At 37.8% G+C, this 27,061-nt stretch overlaps 1 protein-coding gene across 8 annotated transcripts in view; it reads right to left on the reverse strand.

Moving 5' to 3' along the window:
• Positions 1–27,061, reverse strand: part of ZDHHC14 (zDHHC palmitoyltransferase 14) — a 113,221-nt gene that overhangs the window by 32,999 nt on the left and 53,161 nt on the right. For 4 of the 8 annotated variants that reach the window (XM_072331475.1, XM_072331472.1, XM_072331477.1 and 1 more), the window contains 2 exons: positions 15,555–15,727; positions 2,536–2,694 (listed from right to left, as the gene is read on the reverse strand). In XM_072331475.1, the coding sequence (XP_072187576.1) occupies positions 2,536–2,694; positions 15,555–15,727 (332 nt within the window). Of the gene's footprint in view, positions 1–2,535; positions 2,695–15,554; positions 15,728–25,518; positions 25,574–27,061 lie in introns of all 8 variants that reach the window. The other 4 variants (XM_072331474.1, XM_072331476.1, XM_072331473.1 and 1 more) reach the window with 2 other exon arrangements.

Raw genomic sequence — 27,061 nt, forward strand, 5'->3', positions numbered from 1 at the left:
TCTATCAATTCTATAACTGTACAGTTGTAACCTTACACATCTGTGTGACACATGAGTATTTTTGCATTGCTTTAGTTACAGTAAGAAACCACAAAATAGTGACACAAGAACACTCAAAGCTATCGTATGATTTATTCACTAACTAAAAGCATCATCATATAGAAACACTAACTTGTAGGAGCTTATTAGTGCATAATATATTCTGACTTAACTATACATTCTTGCACCATTAGTTTTCTAGAGTACATGAGCAATCCAACTTTCCTGACATGTAGTTTGCACAGAAAATTAGCTACAAATACTAACAGGTTTTCTCTTACTGAATTAAATGCACATGAACACATGTATGAAGATGCTTTAACTAAAACCAAAAGTAACGTACTTTCAAAAGTCATAGTTAATTGTATGTAGGTCACTCCAAAAGTAATGCCTTCTATTTATTTCCCCAGCAACAAGAACAGGTGCACAGAGCAAAAATAACACTATTTGAAAGAGCTAATTCTCAGCTACAAAACACTTTTGCAATTAAATCACCATCATTAGCTATGCAATTTCACCAGTGATGAACAAGAGCCTGCACGACATGCTTGTAAAAATGTGCACCAGAAGAGGCGACCTGCTATTTCACAAGCTGCTATGACAGCACCGTTGCAAGGAAAATGTTGCCATGCAGTCCTGAACTGACAAAAGTTAGAAGGTACTACTCTAGGCTACTTGATGGGTGTGGTACCACTGGTAATGCACTCCACACTCTTTAAACTGGTACAGGTACTGTTGTTACCATGTTGGAAGAGAAAGGCTAAGAAGCATTACTTTTGGAGCAGTCATCACAATTCTCATTATAAAGGCTGATGGGGAAAAACTGCAGCAAATTAATTCCAACAAATGAATTATTTGAAAAACAAGTAACTTTAAAACACAACTGTGTTATAGCAAATCACAATCCTCTAAAAAAAATAATTGAAAAAATAGGATACAACTACTGCTTGTACAAGATGCTCACTCTGTCCCTCTTCTGATATACATTCAGACAGATTAACAACTGTTGCTTCAGTACAGACATAATCGGAAGACAGATTGTTTTTTAAGCTCCCTCTCCCATCACTAATTCTTTTTACCATAGGTTTCACAAGTTTGGTAATTAAAAGGACGCAAGCAGACTACAGACAATCTGTAAATAAATTCTTCATTGGAATTTATTTTAAAAAACCGAAGCACTATTTTTAAATAGGTTTCAAGATGTAACTGTACAGGTTGCTCTTATTTACGCACTCTCTTGATGAGGATAACAGCCCCCACCTTTTATTTACCTTTTAATATTTACATTTTTTAATGTACTATCCAACAACTGCATTTTCACACTGTTGGATCTGTGACAACAGCATCACACTGTAACACCCAAGTTATACATTTGATAAAACACCTTCATGAAGATGAGTCAACTGCAACATCCTTGCCATATTCAACAGCCTTGACAAAATTTACGCAACCCTAATACGTCAGGAATGCTTATTTACCCAGGGAACCATCTACAGCTTCCAACTAATGGCACAGGGCCAAAAGGCTACACTTCTCACTGTCGTGTAAGTGTGCTCATTATATGAGTATCATCTGCATATGAAACTACGATACTTCCAGTGACTGCTTTATATCTAAAAATATCAGTGCTGAATGCTGCAATTACATTTCTCAGCTGGAGACATCTCGCTACATTATTTTCTTGAATGCATAAGATCCAGGCTCAACAGTGTGCTAATCAGCTGCGCTGAACTCTAAATGGGATCTAATTAACTGTAAAACTACTCAGATTTGATTGGTGAGTTTTTTAGTTTGTTTTTAAATCCATGCGTATATTAATCACCTTGCCTGCCCTCCAAACAAATCACTCATGAAAAAGACAAGATGTTCAGAGGAAAAAAAAGAAAAACAAAAAACAACCCTATCATCACAAAATAACCATAGGTCCTGACATCATCTACTTGCTCTCCAAATAATATTTCTCTGTAATTTCTTACTGATTCTGACTTCAGAAGTTTCTAACCTTAAACCTATGCTAAGGTAGCAATTACCCACAGTGTGCATTCCCCTGTGTGATCCTAGCCTTTGGAACTATGACTTTCAAAGCTGGTCAGAAATTAACAAGAGAAGCAGCTCCTTGGCTGCAATTTAGCTGGGAGAAGGAAACAATGCTGAGACTCCTTTAAAGGTTGGCCCCTCTGCGCTGGAAATTTCATCGCAGACACCATGTGGTCTCACTTGGTTTGGGTGCTTCTTTGTTTAGCAAAGCAGGATAGGAAAGGCACATGTGTCTATCTTAGCAACAACTTATGTATTAGGTCAAATCTACTCATCTTCTGCCTTCTGAAATTCTTAATGTTTATCAGAGTTTGTAAGAAAAAGGATGAACACAGCAAGTGTCCTCATGAGTAACCTTGTCACTAACTCTGATCACTTCTTTTCTCTCTGATTTCCAAAGTGTTCATAACATGTAAGTTAACAAGCTGAACATATGCCATATGTATTTTTTTTACTCACCTACGCAGTTATCGCAAAGGCTGCAATGTGAGGCACGAGGTGGGCGGAAAATCTTGCAAGTAAAACAATATTTTAGTTTCACTGTCTGTCCATTGATGATCACTTCTTTTGTTCTGGGAGGGGGGCGGTATCCTCCTGAACTGGAGCCATTTGCAATATCTAAACAGGGAAACAATACATTAGGTTCTGCATATGAGCTATGCTGCATGTACTCAACCATTCTCGATGGCAAACTACAGTAACAAGTTTATATCGGCTGCATGGTAATACACTTAAACTGGCTTCTACCCTTCTCATTCTCCTAAAATAAGTGCTCTTAGAGATAGCAAGAAATATAATTACAAATAGCATCTACAACCAACTAATTTGAATTTTTTAAGAAAGAAAACAATGCCTAAAATAAAGTTTCAGATGCTGAGCGCTACCTTGATCCCCAAAGTCTTACAATCTCACATCCCCAAACTGTCTATGGAGAATACATTACAAACAATGACAGCTAGTTGCATAGTATGATGAAAACATAAATAAATGTTTCCAGAGTTTATTCAGTCCGATCTTGAAAGACAGGTTTGATATAAGGAAGATGTCCATCTCTGCACATGAAAGCAGACTGACCATTGACTCACGTAAAAAGGGAAAACATTTCATGACAATTTCAAAACATGACAATTTCAAAAGCCTCCATCAGGACAAGATGTTTTAGGAAATTCTTTTTATTTTTTTTTTAACTCTGTAATAACAAGAAGCTTGTAGCACTTCTACAGCACTTGTCAAGAGAAACTAAGAAAAGCTACCTTTTAAACAGGAAATCACTTAAAATAAGCTAACATTTTAGTCTTGAAAGCGGAAATAACAGAGGATGTAGGCTCAATCTAGTATAGAACCTACACGTTTACTTCAGCAGCACTGTCATTAGAGCTTGTCCTATAGGACAAGTAAAATGAATTTTTTTGAGACTTCTTAAAGACTGTGATATAATGGAGTACATTCACTCTTGCTTTTTGGAAGTTCTAAATCTAACAGTCAGTGTTACTTTTACAAATCTTCAAGTTGGTTTTTATGCATATAAATGGTTTCCAACAATTGCATTTGGAAAACGTGGTAGGGTTTGGGCTTCTTATTTGTTTGACCTTAGGACATCCACAACCATTTTCTTCAGCTGCTAAAGGACTGATTAGACTACATCACTGAAGTTAGATTTTGTCCTTCACATTCTCCCAAACTGAGCTATACTCCAAAAGGAGAACATGCACAAGCAGTACTTTCCCGTCAGTTTACTGGTTCTTCTGAAATCACAAGTAAAGCAGACCACAGAAGTGACAAAAATAATTTTTTTTATTACTTTCAGAGATGCAGACAGGAAAAATCAGTAGGGAAATTAAATATTTTTTTTTTCCCCTCCATACATGAATGCAACTGCATTTTGAAGTCAGGGTCACCTTCACAACTATGTTTAAGTTGTCCCTATTATGTTTGTGCTGGGCAAGCATTGCTGGATGATTACAAGATCCACAACTCATGTTTGAGGTCAAGTTATTATGAATATCACTCCAGGTGCCATTTCTGTGAAGTCTGCAGGCATATCTGCACAGCCTGCAAACTACAGAGTGTCAGTGTAGGGGGAGGTGGGAACCAGAATGCCTCCTACTTAGGAAGGCATTCAAATTAGTGTCGTAGACTTGATAGTACAGGTGCGATAACAGAATCAGCAAATCTAGTTCAGGAAGCTCTCATCTGCAACCTGCTCACTCACTCCATGAGCAGTCATCAGCAGAAGTATCTATGGAACACCACTGCAAACTTGAACACTGAAACAAGTAGGCCTCTGAGTCTCCTGGGAAAGAAAGTGGAAGAAGGGGTGCAAATAGATGCAAATGAAGGAATCAAAACACAAGGATCCTACGCATCCCATATGGGGAAGAAGTAATAGGTATTAAAGAAACAGTTGTTTAGAAGCAGCTTGTTAGACCCTGCCAGATGCTTGGTTGTACTGAACTGCAACCAGCCCCTGCACTGTTCCTGGAATGCTCAGCCAGGTCCTATGACCATGAAAGCAGAGTTTACTGTGTGGCTCCCATACCAATCAATAATACTGACTTTGATCTCAAGGTCAGTACTACTTATCACAGCATTTAAGACTGAACAAGTACTGCATGTAAGTTACTGGTGTATTTATTTACATGTTGAAGCATAACTACACAATAGAAGTTGTTGCAGATGTAATAAAGATGTTATCTTAAGTTTCATAGCTATTTTTATGTTTATGCTGCTTAAAATAAACTTACTACTTAAATGATGGATTTTGAAGCATCCAAGCAAGTATGAGAATTTATGAGGTCAAAAGGAATGTCTTAATATCTCCAGGTTATACAAAGAAACTATTTTTGTGGGCTTTCTTTTTCAAAACTAAGTTGAAAATACGCTTTTCTGAGGGCGTAGCACCATCATGCTTACACTGTTCAGTGTTTAACAGGGACATGGCCAATTCCTACATCCAAACAGGAAACAGTTTCTTATAATTCTGGGGTCAATTCTCATACTTAGTGTTATTTTTTCCCTCTGTATAACATGTTACTAAACACTGGGAAAGAGTGAAATAACATCTTAGTACCACCAATCTACATAAGACAATACAGTACTACTAGGGAAGAAAATTTAGGGGAGAAAACAGTATGAAGTTGTGGTTATGAAAATCCCTCTATTGCTGATTTTAGTAACTATCATTGAAAAAGGCAAATATGCTTCAGCAGATCGTACTTTCATTGACATAATCACCAGCAGGCTTGTAATACTCTTAGTCTTTATGTAAGTTCATAGACCTTACAAAACACAGTGTTATGTCCATTTCTGATCGTAAGAGTAAAGAAAGACTGTTAAGTTCTGAACACAAATGTAAGTCATTAGCCCCAGTTGACTTTCTGTTCAAACATACTGGTTCATACTACCAGTTCATTAATAAACCAATGATTTCCATTTGATATTTATAGTTGAGTTTCTTAATGGTATCATTCAACACTGCTTAGAAATGCACTGAATTTAATCTCACCAACATTTAAAAGCTTCTTCTCCTAGAAAAGCCTAGGTATTGAATATGTACAACCATTGAAAGAAAAAGACTTTCAAATCACAATCAAGACCATTTAGAAAAAAATATTTCTTCTTCCTTAATGAAATATTTATTCATAAAAAAATGCACAATTAAAAAACAACAAAGCAACATTATTTCCTTAGTTTGAGAAGTGCCCTGCTTTGTCTTATTATTTTAACATGCTTAGGCTGAATCTCAAAGGCAACTTTCCTTGCCACTAGTGCAAAAGGGAGACTACTGGCCATCCTGTTCCATTTACAACACTGTTTTTCCTAAGAGGATTTCCTTCCAAACCAGTGCAGTAAAGTTCAAGTTCACAGGGACAGCCAATCCCAGCTCTCCAACTGAAGAAAATCTCAAAATCCAAGGGCAAAAGCTGATGCAAACTAAATAAAATGGAAACCGTCCTGCTGATTTGCAACAGAGTCAGAATTTTCCTCACAATCTTAAGTTGAATAATCAAACCCAATCTCAGTCATTCTGTTTATTAGTTTTTTTTGTTTTTTTTTTCCCTGGGAGCAAATAAGAGAGTAAAATCAAAAGTGCTTGGATTTAATCAAACGTACCTATCTTGAATGTGCTAAACATGCCTTGTACCTGCCTTGTCCTGGTCTCACTAATTTTCATGCTTTAGTTAGCTTCAGTTGGACTGCTCATACTTGTGTTCTAATGCAGGCCAATCTTGAATTAAATGCAGTTCCTTTAAGGCATAAGAAGATTAACCTTCACAGAACTACCCTCCCCAGATAAATCTGTGTGACCATTGCTTTTCTACATTTTTCTTTCCTAACCCATTAATGATACAGTAAGGCAAACTATTTTACAAAATAAGCATAGAATTCTCCCACTAATGGAGTTGCCATCCAATTTGATACTTTGCCATGACATATTTTACAACAACTTCTGTACTGCAGAAGTTCATGCAACAGATGGGGTTCCAGGTTTTTTATTTTAGAAAAAACTAGATAAAAGCCACAAAAGACACAACCCGTGTCCTTGTGGGACCAAGCTCCCTGACTCGCTTCAAGAAAACCTGCTTCACATATTTAAAGGAGAAACAGCAGAGTCTCTTAACTTTCTAATATAGTAACACATTCTACTTTGCTCAAATTATTTTATTCACTTTTAATTGGGGGTGATGTTTAGATGAGACAAAGCCTGGAATTTTGTATATATATATATCTCCAGGATCCTTCTACTCAAGCATTTGCTTTTTTTGGTCAATTATCCAATGATACTAGAACAACCCCCCCCCCCCTTTTGGAAGGTCTCTCCATGTCATCATTACACAAACTTATCAAGACGATATCATGCCAAGTTTTGCCACTGTGATGCAATTTCCATCTTCAAACAATATGATTAGGGAAATTAATCACTATGAGTACTTCTAATGTTTCCTGCTGAGAGAAACAGATAATGCAATGAAAAATCTTCATGTATGACCTATAACACCTGAAGAACAATAACAAAAACCCCATAAGAATATAAGCTTCCTCTAAGAAAAGCACTCTCAGTGTTTAATTACTTAAATTCAAGCTATATGCTTAACAATAGGGGGATACAAGAAAAGGTCTTTTTCAATTTATTATTATCTTTTTTAAGCGATAAGAACTTAAGTAACATCTCTCTGTTTCCAAACAGTAATTTCAGGGACAAACAATACTGGGAACCTGGCTTGGACAACCAGTAGCAGCTGCTAACTGCATTCCACACATACCTCTCTATCTGATAGCTGACAAGAAATACTGACCAAGTATTGCTCATACTTTAGGATAAACGTGTCACTTCGACTTTGACTTTGGAAAATGCTGCACACTACTTTCTTAAGAGCAGAACTGCATCACCACCCTTACGTTTAGGGTTTGGTGTGAAAAGTATCCTCAGTTCCAGAAACAGATGTAATTGTCAGTGATTTGTTGAAAGAAAGAAGCATACAGCACAAGACCATTCTGAAAGACTTAGTTGGCACACAAACACACAGTTCTACTAGATTTTAAGAACATTGTTTAAAGCATGCAACACCAGGTATGACTGTCAACCCGGTATCCCACCTTTTGAAAGAAAGCAAAACATGCCTAAGTTGCATCTGTGAGCAGTATTCCTTAATACCAATCCCATGAAACACCTATATTGCACTGGCCACAGAGATTTAACTTCATGGACTTTAAAGAAATCAGACCGTGTATTTCAAAACAAATGAAAGACGAGAGGAGAGCTATGAAAAATCTGTAATGTAGTCTTAAGCACCAACAAATACTTAACAGCCAATACAAACAACTCTCAGAGATGTTACGCTAATATAGCTAAAATATTGAGCCTGGGGTTTTGAAAGGGCAAGAAACACAGTGAGCAGAAACTGTGAATTATTTGTACAGAATAAATTGTGAGAATACACATAAGTTAAAGACTGTTACCCTGAAAAAAAATCCAAAGCATTTACATGTTATGGAAGGGCCTTTTAAAGGCTGGAAGGCCTTGTTTTTTATTATTTACCTCACCCATTCAACACAAATAATGATAATTATTGTAGAAGAATTGTTGAATCTCACATGCATTAAATGAATAAATGATTTCTCATCTGTAAAAATTCTGCTGAGTTTGGCTGTTCTCTTCCACCTTCCTATTTAGAAGAATATATAAATATTCTATAAATGTTTTCCAGTTTTTGAAGACAACCCTATACTAAATGAGCTACAAGAGACAAAAATCCTAACTGCAAAGAGGTTTCAAAATTCCAAGTGATAAAGACCAGTGAAATTCAGTGTTGACAATGCAGTGTCATCGATACAGGACTAAATAAGCCTGGTTATTTTACTATTAATAGCCAGCAAAACAGTCACTGAATCTTTCAAAAAAAGTTGGAACTACTGCGGCCACTACAACTGAAAAGCAGCTCAATACTCAAATGTGGTTAAAAGCAAGAAAAGGAAAGGAAACATGATGTGCTCGTGCTTTTCTAATGCATAATGCTGTCTACCTCTTAAAAGGAAATAGGAGAAACTGTACAAAAACAGATGAAAATTGGAAAAGAAGATCAAACATATGGAAAGTTTCCATTCCAGAGAAGGTTACACAAATAAGGCATTATTAGGCTTGAGAAGAGATGACTGATAGAAAATGTAAAATTAAAAGAAAAGGCACAGGAACAACCGTACAATGTCAGGAAAGGAATTACTTATTGTTAAATTAAATAATTAGACAGCACCTAGAAAGAAGAAGTTCTTTTTGTCTAACTTGCAAACTCAAAACATACAGCAGTGCTCAGAGCTTCATCAGTAAAATTCAGTAAAAATAAGACATGAAAAAATCTTTACAAAAATTACGTATAGACTTTAACTTAGAAGTCCCTAAGCTGTAGGTTATGTGAAGCAACAAGGGTACAGCAGGGCACTTGTATTCCTTCTGTGCACATCCACAGCTTGTCCACTACCATGGATTATACATCAGGCTAAATGGACTACTGATCTGATCACGTAAGGCTGATCCTGGTTTTCATGCTCCCTTAGAAACAACAGCCCATCTCAATGTTGGATGTTGTGTCCAAGTAAGTTAGAGTGCTTCCTGAAATTGTCTAAGTTTTTAAACTTTAAATGTACTGTTGTTACTGTAGGCAGCTAATATGCTTTACAGTAGTTCTGCACCCATATTAAGTTCACACAGAAACCTTTTCACTGAATAACAGAAATCAACATTTTTATAGTGAATTTCTGAAATTATTAAAGTTACCAGAAACACAGGAAACAATTCAGGATGGGTAGATGCCAGCCATCTAGACCAGAAGAAACATGGAATCCTCGAAGTTGGAAGGAACCCTTAAAGGTCATCCAGTCCAACTCCCCTGCAGTGAACAGGGACACCACAGCTACACATCAGGTTGCCCAGTGTCTGATCCAGCCTTGCTTTGAAAGTCTCCAGGGACAGGATATCTGTCACCCCTCTGGACAACCTGTTCTAGTGCTTCACCACCTTCGCCATAAAAGTTTTCCTTACCTAAATCTACCCCCTTCAAGGCTGAAGCCATTTCTCCTTGTTCTGCCACCTCAGACCCTGCTAAACAGTCTGTCCCCTTCTTTCCTGTAGCTCCCCTTTAGATAAAAGGTTGCTATCAGATCACCTCAGAGCCTTCTCTTCTCCAGGCTGAACAACCCCAGCTCTCTCAGCCTGTCAAATGCTAAGAATGCTCTTTCCCTCACTGCCCTCCAGAATAAAAGTAAGTAATAAATTAAACAATAATAATCTGGGAAACAATTCCAGTCCTATGCCTGAGGGAACTACATAAGCAAAAACCAGTAAATGCGAACAGAGCCCAGAAGAAACTAAAGCTATCAATAGCTAGAAGCACTACAGTAAGGATCCAAATTTAAATCAAACCCTAAAGCAATGGAGAACTCCAGGAATCTTCTGAGCTTGAAGAATGCCCGGAGCAGAAGCCACTGGCTGTTTTATTTGTCTGTGGGACAGAAAACCCAAAATCTTGTCTGTATAGTATCTGAATAGAAAATCCTCTACATGGCCACCACGTTCCCACAACTGGAACAGAGACAAACCAATAAGCAAAAGAACTTCTTGGAGCAAACCATGGTGACCTGCTTCTGTGTCAAGGCCGCCATAACAAGAAGTGCATGGTTAGAATGCTGCCGTCTGCCTTATCTGTCTAGGTTTATATTACTCATGGAACATTCATCTTCTTCTTTTGGATTCTTGTTGCATCTTTATAAGCTCTCTGAAGCTTATATGAACAGGATTATGAAAATAACACATCTAAGCCATTTTTTGTGCCAACTAGAAAGCATTCAAAATACTTCATCCTTTAAATAGGGACAAAAACATCCAGATAATATTCATAGCCTGTTCGTATTTCTGTCACTCTATAGGAATAAATAATTATATTGCACATCATAAAATCTCTAAAGTAACTTTCACACCAAAGCCAATTCAGAAATCATAGATACAAATAAGAACTGCATATATGGATACTAGATATAAACCCTGAAGTATTCATTTGCTGTGATTAAATTGGGGAAATCCCTTAACAAAAGCGTATTTAAAACACGGTCTACAAAATGCTCATGCATTTCACAAAGTAGCTGGATATAGTCCTGAAAAATACCTGTCACAGCAAGATAGCGAAATCCTAATAGCTACACTTCAACAACTGGTTAGCAATCTCTTTTTGCAGACCACCATCATTATCTTTATATGCAATTACTGAGAAGGTGCATTTCCATTAAAAAGCTGAGCTGCTTTACATAAAAAGCACAGATTATACAAAGTTTTTGATCTGAATTTAGTTTTCCCCCTCAACTGCACCATCATTATCATTTCTGACAGATAATCAGCTAGTAAATTCCGGCAGCACCGTCATAAATGGATTACAATCCATTTCAGTTTCTTTAGAGGTCTCAAGAAATTCGAGGAATGACAAATGAAAAAACTCCTACAGAGATGGCAGATAACATAGGATAGCAGCTAGATACTGCTGTTCTTTCCAGCTTTTCTTACCCCCCGTCTCTGTTCCTCTCAAGTGCAGGTGTGAAAGTCTCCCATTCTTCAGGAAGATTTTACTTTATTATTTTTGCAACAGCTTCAGAAATTATAGGTAATATTTTTCTATAGTCAGACTGTCACCCACCAGTGTAGGCGGTCCAGTTTCAAAGGACCAAACCTGACTTTGTCTTCTAAACTGCAGACTGCTTGCTTTTATACAGCACACTTGTTTTTCAGCAGGGGAAGTAATGATATGGTTATCCTTACTTTAATCAGAATTAAAATGGTTTCACTCATCTAATGTATTTTTCATCACATAGAGCTCCTTACAAGGATCTCACATTCTAGGAGTACTAAATTACTCTCAGTACTTTTCATCAAAGAAGAATCAAAACAAAACTGAAGACCAGCAGTAAGAAGTGCCACAATGTGACTGCAGACGGCTTCTAACCAACCATGAGGTCCTATCTTTAGCCAAGAAATATATTTAAAGAAATGCAGGCATCTGTGGAGAACATTTTGAAGAGCTCTCAGATATTCTACCCCACAACACTTTATCATTCACTTAATCAGGAGATCATGGAAAGAAAAATTATTAAAATTGCATTTTCTCTCTGAAGCTTTATACCCTTCACTTCATTAGTTTGGGAAATAATACCCTTACAACACAATAAAAATACAAGGTTGTGTGTGCCTCCCTTGTAAAAACGTTGCTACCTCAGAGCCAATATGATAGTAATTTTCCATTTTGCTGTATAGACACAGACTCTTGCAAATTATTCTAGATTTGTTTCTATAACAAATTAAACAGTTGGTCAATGGGCTCAGACAAATGCCTTCCCTTCTAGGACCGTTTTAAAGCACACTTTGCAAGTGCAGGCTTCTATTCAGCATCTTCCCACTGTGCTGCAGCCTCTACCTACTGAGAGTCATTTCTGATGAGGCACTGCACTGTCACACCCAACGCTGCCTTTCAGAAAAGGTAAAGGGCCAAGTTACATGTGTACAGCCAATGCATTTGCCTAAGTCGGCATGCACATGTGTTATGCAGGAGAAACAGATGAAGACTAAATTCATTTCTAAGCCATCACTTAAAAACTGCTACAATTTCATTTTAAAATCACCTCTGAATGTCAAATTTGATAAAGGTTGAATTTAACTGTAATATACAACTTTTTTTTTTTTTTTAATTTTGAAATTATTTTTTTTCTTCTATTTAATTTAGAAAGTAGCACTCTTTCCTTTATGATAGATATATCAGGTATGATGAACATTTACTCTGACATTTTGGAAACAAAAAGGTGCTATTACTCATCAGGAAAGCAGAGACCAGGATGATGACTGGCAAACAAAGCCTACTTTCACTTCATTGCAATGAAAGAGAAAACAGGACTTCTGGAATTGCCAGTGTGATACAATCCGGAGAAGCTGTTCTGGCAGACTTAAAGAGGTTGAACAGAAATATACATCCTTCAAGGGAACGCATTCGTTCTAAAGGAAGGTTATTCAATTAGAAAGACATTCATATAATTTCAGATATCTAATAAAAATATTTACCTGCCAATCATAAATATTTACTGGGTACTGAAAAGCACCTTCTGTTTATTCACCGCATTACTAAAACCAAAAAACAATATAATGGTCACAGCAATTATGGAAGTTACCCAGGAAATGCAATTTTAAAAATGCCTTTTTAAAAAAACAAAAATTCTACATCTAAAAAAATTGCAACAATTTCATTATACAAGAAGGTAGAAACATATCTGTCTGAATTCCATCCACTTTCCAGAAATCCCTACATAGAATAACTTAATCGAGAAAAATCTGGTGGGGGAAAGGAGAATGGAGAAGGAAATTATCATTTCCTCCCATGTGATCACAGTTCTGAGATGCTTTTTTCATCGCTTTCGATTCTTTCCTTCCCATCTCTGAATGTAATGTCATTATCTCTTGTAGCAATTTACACATACTTCTGTGCAGCACGTTATGTAGTCAGTATTTGATTCTGCAGTGGTAGCAGTGCCAAAAGCTGAAAAAAATAAGCTCTCTTCATTTCCTTAGAAACTTGTTAACTTTCCCCAACATGAATCTGAACTTCGTCATCCATTTTCCACATATCTGGGTTCTGTGAATATTAGGAATTCTTCTATAACACAAAAGAAGACTGGAATCTTTGTATTTGAACACAACTCCAGTTTCTCAGTACAAACACATTCCACTACAGTGACAATACTCTTACACAGTCACAGTTCTCTTCTGTTTCTGATTTTTCTTCTTTATGAACATAAAGACCAGATGACCAAAGATATATATATATATATACTTTAATAATGCTAAGTGCCATATCCCAATTCATCCACTGGAATTGAGCTATCCAGGTCATCTTGAATCTAACAGTGTACTTCTGTGCATCTTATGTACAGTATGGTCCTTGCCCAAAACTAAGTCACAACCGACCACATGCAACCTTCTTCCCTTGTGGCCATGTCAGATGGCTCCAGATTCTACACAATTAGTCCAAGTGAAGAAAAAAAACACATTATCGGTTTTCTTACATAAATGTGACTGCCAATAGAATGCTCTGTTGGCACTGAAAGCCATTCCAAATCCATAAAAATTGGTGAACTACATGCATCAGACTTCACAATTGCATGGTAAAAAAAATAATCCTTCTTGAGCTTCAATGAACAGAGCTGCTACGTGACTGAAGAGCTCCAAACATCTCAAATCCATGCAAAGGTTACAAGGGGCAAGTAATAGCTGCTGCATGTAGTACGTAGCAAGTGCATTAACTTCGCTTCACTGAAGCACACTAAATACTGTTTATGCACACACCTTTATACTCTACGACTTTGCATACTGTAACAGCTGTGCTCGGAACACTCCAAACCTGGTGGAATAAAATGATCTCACTGTAGTGGCAACCAATACACTCATTGCTATATTTTAAAACCCTACTTCTTAAAATAATCCATAGCCAAGACAACATGTGCCTTTCCAGAAAATATCATCACTCGTCTTACTCCGACAGCAATTTTCTGAACCTGAGCCCTCTGGCTATATCTTTTAAACAATGAAACCATGAGATTCAAACAACGACTAAAATATGGAAGCTATTAAAAACAAATATGCTACCCTTCCTCTGAGTTCAAGATTCAAAAAGGTCCGACAGATTTCTTAAGTAGAAGGCATAGCTTCAGGATGTCTACATCATATCTGCATTCAAGTTCAAGCAAATAAATGCAATGTTGATGTGACAGTTTGCTGTTTTGACTAGAATCCTCTTATCGTTTCTATTCACCGGCACGCTGACATATTCATACTAATCACAGCTGCTTTCTGAGGAAATTAAGCCAAAACTTCTGCTCCATATATACACCAAATCAACCCTACTCCACAATATAGTATATCCAAACCAATGACTTTGCCCTTCAGTCAGTTTCACAAAAGTGTTGTGTAGAATATTATCCTCAAGAACCAGCCAAAAACTTTTCTGAAGTAAACCCCTCAAATTCATATATTATATATGCATTAGTGTTGGCAAAAAAAAGCTTTAGCTTTTCCAGAAGTATTTGTCATGGTACACAATCTTCAGACAACACTAAACACAGTAGTATACAAGCTTTAAGGACCATATGGGTACATGTCCCGTGCTTGCATACGCCTGTTACATAGCTTTTCAATTATATGAGTGAAGGTCTCTCAACTTCAGAACAAATTATTTCCAATGGCTATCATTTTGAAGTAGATATAAGTAGCTGTTACTAAGCTTTATTTGCTTAGTACAAAAGTAAGCAAATAGTGTTTATGAAGTAGTTCTGCAAATTTATCCCGTGTTTTCTTATCTAGGTAACATATGCTATTTAGTTCATCTGTAGCTGTAGAAATTCCACAATTAGAACTTAGTTGACAACTGTTTTGACAAATCATTAAAACACTGATCACTCTCCTTTAACTGCATCAGCTTTAAACAGATAAAAAAAAATACACACTATTAGTTACTGAAGTACAGCCTTGCCTGGGCTTTATCTAATTGCAACACTGTGCATTAATATAGGCTTATCTGATCCATTCACAATATAATTAATAATCTACTTAAATTCCTTTAAACTGTGAGGATACATTACTTTAAAAGATACACAACTTTATAAACTTTGCAACATCACCTCAAAAATTCTCTTGCACACTATAGTGAGAGTTTTTCAGTGCTTGCTGAAAAGCATTCACAATAACTACCACTCTTCAGGGCCAGCATTTTGTTTACTGTCTTTTTGAAGACTTGATTGACCATCTTTCCACAGTAATCACTGCAGTGTCATTGGACACGGCAACTCCAGAATCAATTACTGTGGAAAGACAGGAGTAACTTCTCCCAGGAACAGAGCAGCACATCGCCTTCACATAGCACATAAACCCTTGGGAGGAAAGCGAGGAGAAAACAGACCTTCAGTGTTACCTATTTGTCTCTCTAGATCTGCTGCTTCATCTGGTGTTGCACGTGGGAGGACACCAGGATCACTGAAACTAGTACGCAGCAGGGTCCCCATCACGAAAAAGAAAAGTATCCCACCAATTGCAGGTATAGCAGGTGTAATCTTCTCTGATAAATATGGACAGCTGGAAAAGGAAAAAAAAAACATATTAAACAATCAACAAATAATTCAAATTGTTCTCAAAAACTGTTTACCATTATAAATGTGTATCAAGAATTCACTTCCTCAAGCAGGTAAATTTCTTGGATTTATGAAAGCTGAAATTTCTTCTTTACGTGCTCATGACGCTTCTGAAATTTCTGAATCTATGTAGTAATATAAAGCTCCAAACAGCACAACAGTGATTTCACTAATGCATAATATTTTGGATATTTTGAGCTCACATATTTATTCACCTACTGCCCACTTACGTGAAGGAAATATGGAGGGGGAGGAGTAACCTAAAAGCATTCTACAATGAAAACTAATGCTGTTAACATGAGAAAATGATCTATGCTAATGACATTAATCTATAAAGTGAAAATGTAGATCATCAAAAAGAAAATGCTTAAGAACTTAGACCTGTGGCACATTCCTCTAGCAGCTTTACAATGTATCAGTATTATACTATACAGGGGATGGTGTCTCAAGGCCTACTGATTCTCTAAATCCATTTTTTGCAGCTGAATAAACTTATTTACTCATTCATAAAGTCAGGTAATTATAACAGTGCACTGCTGGTCTAGGGCAGCATTGACAGCCCTTTACCAGCACCAGCTCTGTAGTTACCAGGTTTACAATATAATTGCAGGCTTTAGGATTACAACATAGTCTGTGATTTTCCTCTATATTTCACACGTAATAAGACCAGAAAGGACAGAAGCACTGGAATCTAAGTAACACAAAATACAAATACCTCATTATGGTTGTGCAAAAGGTTATATGAATACTTAGATGTTGCACAGTATATTACTGGTTAACCTGAATCATTATAATAAGCTCTGTAGGGTCACCTCAGAAAACACAGACTGAAAACACCCTTCATAGCTCTTCCATTACTCACAGTGGGCGAAACACAGACTGCTTCAAGTACTTCTGATGCTTGCATGAGAAGTCCAAACATAAGCCTGAAACCAGTAAGTTCTAGGCCTTAAGGCTTTGTATACAGTTTCTAGGTATCAATACAGTTTAATTAAGATAGTCTTTCTTATTTCTGCAGGCTGCCTTAAATGATGATTCAGATATGCCAGCTTTAATACCATGTGTTACCCTCACTGGGATGTTAACTCTGAGGAAGCGATGACAATGTCAACTCCACTGTTATCACGTCAGCTGATGGGATGGGAATGGAATGGAAATGCTTCTCCTAGCAGCTACAGCAAACCGAGTGTTGATTGCCCTGCACAACCCTATTCAATACATTTGCCTATTGCATTGAACACAGTGTATTTAATGGATGCAGCAAATCAAAATGCATTACAAAGCACATCATGTCACCCCTGTGACAGATCATACTTGCAATAGTACGAATGTACTATTACAGGCATAACACTTCACAAAAAAAATTAGCCTAGTGGCACTGAAGAAAAGCAATAAGAACGTGGAGCCTAGCTTCACAGACAAGACAGAGAAGAGTATTTAAGCACTTGGAAATACTTCAAAATGCACACTTTTCAGAAACCCATTTTCAAGAGCTAGATCCCTGAAATCAGAGCTGAAGGAAGCAGCAATACAGCTCTTATCTGTAGGCCTCATTTCCTTAATGTTGGAGAACCCAGAAGGAACAACCAAACAGAAGCTTTCAGGGCACACAAACATCGCACTGCTCAATTTATTTCTTGCCACAGAAGATCACTGAAGCCAAAACTACTGTAATATGCTCAGACAAGAGTACAAATATGCTCCTGCAGCATATCTTCACAAGGACTAGAGGGACCTTGTACATTAATGAAAACTAAATATAGTAGCGCTATTATTCTTCTATTGCATAATTCAGTACGCATACCAAAGAAACTGCAACTGTGCTGAAGTCTGTTGACCAAACAAGATCTGTATGTGTATGAAAGGCACCAGGAGGTAATCACAAGGTAGCACGGTAGGTGCAATACAGTTTAGAAACTGACCTAAGAACAGCAGTATCTTCCACCTAAGCAACTTAAACATCTCAGTGATATACAAAGAACGGAAGCTGAAAAGCCATCACAACAGTAGTAATGTTTTACCCGTTACATCATACAGAATTGGTAGAAGGAACCAATTCCTGTGCTGAAACACTGTAAAAGCCCTGCATTGATGTTAAGGGATGACCTCACTACAACAGAAAATGTCTATGTCTTGCTGAAACTACAGTCCATCAGCAATGACAGAATATTCCCACAGCTCTGTACACTTTTCACCAAATGGTAAGACAATCTGCTTCCCTTAAGTGTGTTTTCATAGTGTTAACATCCTTAATTTTACATACTAATGACATGATTCCAAGTCACATCTATAAAAAAGACCAAAGATTTGACCTTTGGCGATAATAACCATCTGTGAACAAATACAAGGACAGATGATGAGAGGTAACGTGCAAGACAACCAAGGAGTCAGATGTAGCCAGCATGGGTTCATGTAATTCAGGTCCTGCTTATGACCAAATTGATCACTTTCTTTTACCAGGATGAGGGAAAGTCTGTGGCTGTAGTTTATTTAGACTTCAGTAAGGCCCCTGACTGTCTCACACAGCATTCTCCTGAAGAAGCTGACAGCTCAGGGCTTAGACTGGTGTACTCTTTGCTGGGTGAAAAAAAATAGCCAGACACCCAGACCCAGACAATGGTGGTGAATGGAGTTAAATCTAGCTGGAGACCAGTCATGAATGATACTCCCCAAGGGCCAGTATTGGGGTTGAGACTGTTTAATATATTTACTGATGCTCTGGGAAAGGGGATTGAGTGCAACCTCATTGAGTTTAGAGACGACACCGAGTTGGGAAGGAGTGTTGCTCTGCCTGATGGTAGGAAGGCCCTTACAAAGGGATCCAGACAGGCTGAAGCCAACTATACAACATATAGTTGTATACAACTATACTATTCAACATCTCATTGTAATGCTACAGGTTTGGGGCAGAGTGGCTGGAAAGCCACAAAAAGGAAGAAGATCTGGGAGAGTGAGGTCTCAAGTCACCAAGAAGGCCAACGGCATCCTAGATTGTATCAGAAATACCATTGCCAGCAGGAACAGGAAAGTGATTGTCCCTCAGTGTCCATCTCCGGTGAGGTCACTCTTTGAGAACTGTACTCAGTTGCAAGTCCCCCACTGTAAGGAAAGGTATACCACAAGGCCCTAGTAGAATGTGTCCAAAGAAGAACAAAGCTGCATAGGGTCTGGAGCATAAGTCTAGTGGGGAATGGCTGAGGGAACTGGGGTTCTAGAGAAGTCTAGAGAAGAGAAGACTCAGAGGAGACCTTATTGATCCCTGCAACTGCCTGAAAGCAGGCTGTAGTGAGAGATAGGATGAGAGAGAATGGCCTCAAGCTGTGATAGGGAAGGTTCAGGCTGGACATTAAGAAAAATTTCTTCACAGAGAGGGTTGCAAAGCATTGGCACAAGCTGCCCAGGGAGCTGTTCAAGAATCGTGTGGATATAGCACTGAAGGACACAGCTAGTGAGCATGGTGGGATGGGTTGATGGTTGGATCAGCTGACCTAGATGAGCCTTCCTAGGTCTTTTCCAACCTTAACAGATCTATGATAAGTAACTCTGGAAACACAAGTTCATGGACAATGGCTTCAAAATAATAATAATAAAAGTATTTTACCTCAAAACTATCAAAACATCTGTGGAAATATACTCACATACTTTCAGAATTTGCATTAGGGTATTTACATAACAAATGCATTTGTACTGCTCTGTTTAGTGTTATTTTAAACACTTTAAAACTATTTAAATGATCCATACACGAACAAGATCTTTCCTAATACATGCTTAAATTTCTTCATTTGAGCTTGCATCCTATTAGGTATCTACTTTGTACAGATATTACTGGAAATGTATGTAGTATTTTCATCTTGATTTTTAAAGTAAATATTAGCAAATATTCAGTGACAGCAAATTTCAGAACTCACAAGCAGTACCAGTCCCTGCACAGAAGCCTGTGGGCACTACCATCACTCACAGAGTAACATGGAACTCCATAACAAATACCTGCTCCCCACACATCTGCACAGCAAGTAGCAACAAACTTTTTTACATCATAAGCTTATAGAATGGTTTGGGTTGGAAAGGGCCTTTAAGATCATCTATTTCCAACGCACCTGCTATAGGCAGGGACACCTCCCTGTAGACCAGGTTGCTCAAAGCCCCATTTAGCCTGGCCTTGAATGCTTCCCAGGAAGGGGGCATCCACAACCTCGCTGTGCAACCTGTGCCAGTGTCTCACCACCCTCAAAGTAAAGAATTTCTTCCTAATATCTAGTCTAAATCTACCCTCTTCCAGTTTAAAACCATTTCCCCTTGTCCTGTCACTACATACCCTTACAAAAAATCCCTCCCCAGCTTTCCTATAGGTCCCCTTCACATAGTGGAAAGACTTATAAGGTCTCTTTCAAGCCACCTATTCTCCAGGCTGAAGAACCCCAGCTCCTTGCCTGTCCTCATAGGGGAGGTGCTTCAGCTCTCTATGACAATCTTCGTGGCCCTCCCCTGGATCCGTTCCAACAACTCCATGTTCTTCTTGCATTGGCAGCTCCAGAACTGAACACGATACTCCAGAGGCAGAGTCTCACAGGAGCAGAGTAAAGTGGCAGAATCACCTCCCTCAACCTGCTGGTCACACATTTCATCATTGCTTGGTCCTTAACAGATGTGAACTTTACATCTCAGACATTAATTTCTCTCTTTGACTCAGGGAAACAACTAGCCTTAACAGTATCTGCAGAGATAACATAAAACAACTATTGACTTAGGCTATTTCATAGAATACATTTTTAGGACATACTATGAGACAAGAGATCCCACTAAAAATCCTATAGTGGAAGTAGCTTCCCTCAGAGAACAATGTTTGGTTTGCACATGGCAACCAGTAATACAACCTCAACTTTTAATTTATTTAATAAGGTTTTTAATTAAGGCTTTAAACAAATCAGCCCTGGGTTCTGCTTGGCTTCTCAGATCCTTTTCTGAAGCATCATGTGAAAGTTTGTGCGAGTGTAGGAGGGAAATAAAATCTGCTGGAAGACTCGTCTGTCACAGCTAGATAAAAATAAAAACATACTGGCATTTAAGAGATAATTATCAAGTATCATGCCTGTGAATGAAGGATACAGAAGAGCAACAAAAGTAATTCTCATCAGCCAGCAGCCCTCTTAACTGGATAACCACGCTCCCTGTGGCTACCAAGATGAGCAGATAAATACTTGTAGTAACTGTATTGAAGTGAGAGTACACTGAAAATCCTATCATCTTCAAGCTCTTTCACTAGAAAAGGGAAAAACCAAAAGAGGCCTACTTCCGGTCTATCCTTGAAACAAAGACTTTCCTGAACAGTTCTCAGGCAGTCATTATTACTCACCGATAGGTTTTATATCTGCGAAATGAGAGGTCTTGCACACTATTTGCTAAGCTGGCAGAGCAAATAAATAAATAAATAAATAAATAGATAGATAATATGTAAAGATATAGCCATCACAATTACACTAATTAAAAAAATAAGAGATCCATAAGCTTGACTGGTGAGACCAACGATGCTACATGCCAAGTTTTTCACTGACACCAAACTCTTTGGAACTGGTATTAAAAAAATACGTACCCCAGGAACAGCATAATATACTTAGTAGTAATTTATTTTCATGGTGGTTCTAACTGACCATTTTCCTACGTCAACTGAAATTGTTTTAGCAAGTGTTGCCTATTTAGCACAACGGTAGTTATTAGTGTGTGGGTGCTGTTCAATACTAAGAGGAAAAAAAAAAAAAAGCACTGAGTTCTGTTTCATATGTTACAAGATGAGACCACGCTGTTTGCCTTACATTAACCCAAAGCATTTTCTTGTCCTTCCACTCTTACTCATAGCTTCTCTCAACTTCACCTCCCTTTCACATCCACTGCATCACCGCTCCAAGCCACCTGGTCCTAAACTTCTGACCCAATGCCAACACAAATCTTTGTCAACTTCTTTTGTGAGCTAAGTTAGTTTTCTAGGATGTAAGAAAATGATACCATCTCATTAAAGTCTGTCTCTGACAAATCACATATGCTCTTGGAAGGGTCCCACGTGCATGGGCTGTTATCATTAGGCAGGTAAAATATACATCAGTAAAGGGAAGCTGCAATAGAGAAAGGAGACTTCATTCTCAGCAGCAGTCAGCAATGTTTTCATTTAGACTGCTGCCTCTTTTGGAATATTCATCTCTTTCAACTTACAGATGACAACAGAACACCTATATAGTTAGATCAAAAGCACATCCAGGCTCCGGATTAGGAGAACAAAATTGGTTTATAATCTAGTTTTCTAATGACAAGTTCAAAGCAGCTGAAGATGTGCATGCAAACCACAATACAGAGAGACCACAGAAGATTTGAGGATGGGCAAAATATGAGGGTACAGAAAACCTTGAAGGCCATCCCCTGACAAAGACTATAGGAAAACAAATGGACACATACAGAATGATCAGTGTGAAATAGTTTTACCACTATAGGGTTTGGAGGTTTATTTCTTTTGCCTTGTTTTTCACCAGTTTTGATGAGGTCCAGTAGCTGTCAGCAGGATCACAGCGATGAAAATGAACTGCAATCAGACCTCAGGAAGCGGGCTGAGGTCTGGATCAAGGGGCTTCATGGCCAGGCACAAGCATGACTATGGCTGAACTGGAGACGAGCACTTCTCTGACAAACATGCCAGAAAGACTAAAGGCCCCAATCTGAGCTTAAGTAGAGCTCTTGAGACCATGGAGATGGATGAGGAAGGGTATGGAGCTCAACCCCTGCCCAAGTAGGAACACCCAGAGCATGCTGCCCAGGACCATGTGTAGGTGGCTTTTGAAGATCTCCAGGAAAGAGACTCCACAGCTTCTCTGGTCAACTCATCATATGCTCCTTCATTTCAGAAGGATTAATCAGTTTCAAAAAGTTATTTGCCCAAATACACAACAAATATCACCTCTAGCACTTGGAATGCTGCAAACATGTGAACACTACAGGAAATATAACAGTTAAAAAAAAAAAAAAAAAAGATAGAAAAGAAGGAATTATGAAGAGATTATGAACTTGGCGTAAGTGTAAAATACAACTATATTTTACCCTAATCATGAATGCATAAATATATTGGATGGTTTCAAACAAGAAGCATTTAACTTTGCTTGAATGCACTGCTATTTGATCTATATTCTAAGACACTGGATATACCTCAATTTCTCTTTGTTATATTGCTCAGGGGTTACTCCACTTAATTTTAATGCTAATTAGAAGTCATTAAGTGGGAGCACACACAGAATAACAGTAATTATATACTATATATAAGCATCACAGCCTCTAAAGCCCTTATAAATTACTTAATAAAGATCAATATGATTAAATCATGCCGATTACATAACAGCATGAACGTAAACCTCAAAAATTAACTATATTAGAAGTTCTCTCAAACTGTAAGCAGCACTGATTCTATTCAATTACAGCACACTACCAATTAAATCAGACTGACACTGGCTGAATTTCAATGGAGGAGTTTGGATGAAGCTAAGCACCCAATGCAGCTTATGACACTGTATAAGACAGTGCTCCCTCTACAAGTAAAGGTCTTATGGGTCTATCGTAGAAGATATACAACAGTTAAAGTAACAGCCTTGTGTGACCTCCCAGTTTTCATTGCTACATGAATCACCTCTAAGGATTCACTGTACAGCTTCAAAGCTGGGATAGATAAAATACATAATGTAAAACAAAAAAAGCCTGTCTGCAAAACAGATGTGGTTACTGAAGCTCCTACAAAAGCAATTACATTTTACTATGTTATGCAAAGAAGGAGCTTCTTTGTTTTATCAAACTCAATGTTTTTTAAATAAAGATTGCATGAACCGCTGGACAGAAATTCCAAAGCAAAATAGTTAGAAAATGGGAAATAGCTAACAAATTGCAACATTAAGAGCCTGCGTCTCACCAAATAATCAGTTTCTTTACAGAAAGCCAATGCAAATGAAATATCCTGGAAAGACAAACTTAGAAAAAGCACGGATGCAAACCACAAAGCTAAAAGAGACTCTCTTTACTGCAAGTTCTACTCACTGAGTGACTTGCTTAAAAACACAGAAGTATATTTGTACTTTTATCCTGTTTTTGCATGCTGCAAAAGGTCTAGTTTCCACAATACGAGAGTACCGATTAACAAATTCTACTACACACACAAGCTCACAATTAGTTTCAAACAGCTCATACAGAACTTTTTTTCCTGTTATGCTCCATATTAACTTCCTTATTATTTCTTATTATTTCCTGTTGTGATTTCTTAATTAAACCATCTGGTTAATCCTAAGTACATCTAAGAAGAAATGAAAACCAGACCAAAGAAAGGGAAGTGCCTTGTGTCACAAACACTGGCCCCTGAAGAAAAACAAACTTCCAGGTGGTTTTCTTCTACTGGATCCTCTGGAAATGAAAACTTCTGCAAGCAAGCTGCTACCAGACAGCAGGTACTGAGCTGTCAACAAGTAGTACTTGGTATCTGCCTGGCACAATTTGCAATGTTTAGAAGACAGAGATATAAAGCTTAACTCTTGCTAGAGGGCAAAGACCTTTCAATGCAATCCTGTGGCCACGCTCTACTATCACTTCCCTTCAACGGGGACTGAACAGGCCAAGAAAGGTTATTTTGAACAAAGGAATTGCTCTCAGCTCCTTCCTCTTCCTGGAAAAACAAAATAAAACACCACATTATTTCCTGCTATTTTTCAACATTACCACATGATGAAACGAGTGCCAGTCAGCAGGTGGAAACACACAAAAGGCAGGATGAGTTGAACTTCCATTTTCAGATACATTCAACTACATTGGTGAGTCAGCCATAAAATGAAATCCCAGACAAATTCCATTAACATCAGATCCTACAGGGATTTCTATTTTATCTTTTAACTGTGTTTTTCCTCTCTCAGTTCTGCATACTGTGAGTCTTCTGCATAAAACACAAAAAATAACTGCAGTCTAAAACACAGGGAAAAATGTATTAAAACTTCAACTACTCAGTGAAACGCACTAAAATAGAAGCGTTTGCACTTCACTGAAAAACAGAGCTAGGATACAGCACTTCCTGGGGCTCCATTATTCACAAAATTAAAATAAAAATAATAGAGAACTGACAATCCTGCCCATACTACATATCAGAAGTATATATATGTTATAAATGAAGCAATGGAGAGCACAGAATGAGGAGGAGCGCAATAAGCAGAAGAGTTTTAACCTTGACTTCTCCCATAAGCAGCAGCGTTGTTACTGCTCAGTGATTCCTTCTAACAGTTTTTAGAAGCATATTTGTACCAACTCCACCAGCTTGGCATTTGAAGTACTTCAGAGACACCTGAAATGGCATCCTCTGTTTTTCCCACTACCTGCTCACAGCATTACTGCTATTCTCTTACCCCAGACTAACTGCTCAGCGGGCAAACACTAGTATACTGCAAGTCACTTCAGAATCAGAGAAAAAAAACTCCCCAGCTGGGGCATTATGGCAAAGCAGTGCCATAATGAGTCAGTTTAGATATGAATACATTGCAAAATCAGTTTGAGGCAAGTCTTTCCTTTCATGGAAGAAGTAATGCATGCAGTGCTTCACCTATATATAAACTGCAATTACTTTAGTTAGCAATGTAATTTAAACCAGTAACAGTCTTTTATTGTTTTGAATTACAACTGAGATTTGGGCGTAAGTAATGTGAGTACAGACATTAAAACTAAGAAATACCATACCTTGCAAAATTGCTTCTAAGTCACCAGTGTTAGCAACCTCATTGTAATTCATTATCTCCAGAAACGCATGGAAGAAAGGAAGATTACACTTAGTATGGAAATATTTATCATCTGAATTTTTCAGCTTTGTTTTAAAGATAGCTGTTTAAAGACATAAAACGCTCTGTAAAGACTTTTGTGTTATATATGCTCTTACAAACCCTAAATAAGTACATTCAAATTTAAAAATCGGTGGCTTTACCACATCACACTTTTCTCTACAGTTCCAAAAATACATAAAAACAGACGTTTCCTGACAAAGACCACTAACTGAAATCTTTCGTCCCATATTCCCTTCCTGGACACTAGTATAATTTATCACAAGTTATGAAGTTTAAATACGGGAACCATTTTCTAGTATATTTTCTCATAACCACAGTAAATCAAGAAAAACATACAATGGAAAAATACATTCAAGCTATAAAAGAAATGGTTTTTAGAGTAGATATAGAATCAAAATCACTGACATCACAGAAGGTTCTGCGGAAAGCTCAACAGCAATAAAAAAGCCACATTTAGGAGAATAATTTTCTTCATGAGCACATCAGTCGCTTAGGAACCACAGGTGCTTTACTGGAAGCTGATGTACAGAAGCTAAATATTTTGGCTGCTGATACATATATAAGACCCGAAGATGAACAGTGAAGAAATGCCCAGCTTCTGAACTGTTTCTCAACCTTATGTTTATAATTCTCATGCACTCAAGTACTTAAATAATTTCCTACGGATTTCTTTACTTTCTAGCATTAACATTTTCCTAGTTGAGTTGTTACTGCAATTCTGTTCAGAAGTTACAAAACCCAAATTTTCATGTAGAGTGAACAAGTAGCACAGAAAAATAACAAACTACTACCCTTTCTCTGAAACATAAGTTACTTCTTCAATTTAACACCCTCTTTTGTCAAACTGCCAAGGTGATGCAAAGTGAGGAAGGTCTTTACTATTATATTTATTGCAACTGGAAATTTCAACCTCTTTAACATTTTAATTGCATAACCTGTTATTGTCTATACATTACAACCCCGAAACCCACTGACAGGCATTTTTTTGCCACTACTCAAAAATAAGCTACTACGTGTCAGTATAAGTGAAATGTAACATGATCTCTACTCCTAAGGAAAGCCAGCTTTGAAAAACCGCAAATCTCAGCTGCTCCATTGTTCCTAGAATGTACAAGGGAACATGAGATTCGCTCTCCGCCTCGCTACTGACCAACACACACTCTGTTGCCCACCCAGTTTTTGATGCTGCTGCTGTGCAAACACTTCTCCCAAACACTCTCAACCACACAAACACACCTATAACTCTCAGGCTCCACTTAAGCACATTCATAAGCAGTCAAATAGAAATGGACATCTTCCGACAGCAAAAACCACAGAGTCTTACAGGTACGGGCCTCAAAAAGCACTCTCTTTTCCCAGTGGTCTGCTTTCATCCAAGGCCTGCCATACCTTTACTCCAGCCTCTCCCAAAGTCAAAGCAGCAGACTCTGATCCTAACCAGA

The sequence above is a fragment of the Excalfactoria chinensis genome, chromosome 3, assembly GCF_039878825.1.
Source record: "Excalfactoria chinensis isolate bCotChi1 chromosome 3, bCotChi1.hap2, whole genome shotgun sequence".
NCBI lineage: Eukaryota > Metazoa > Chordata > Aves > Galliformes > Phasianidae > Excalfactoria > Excalfactoria chinensis.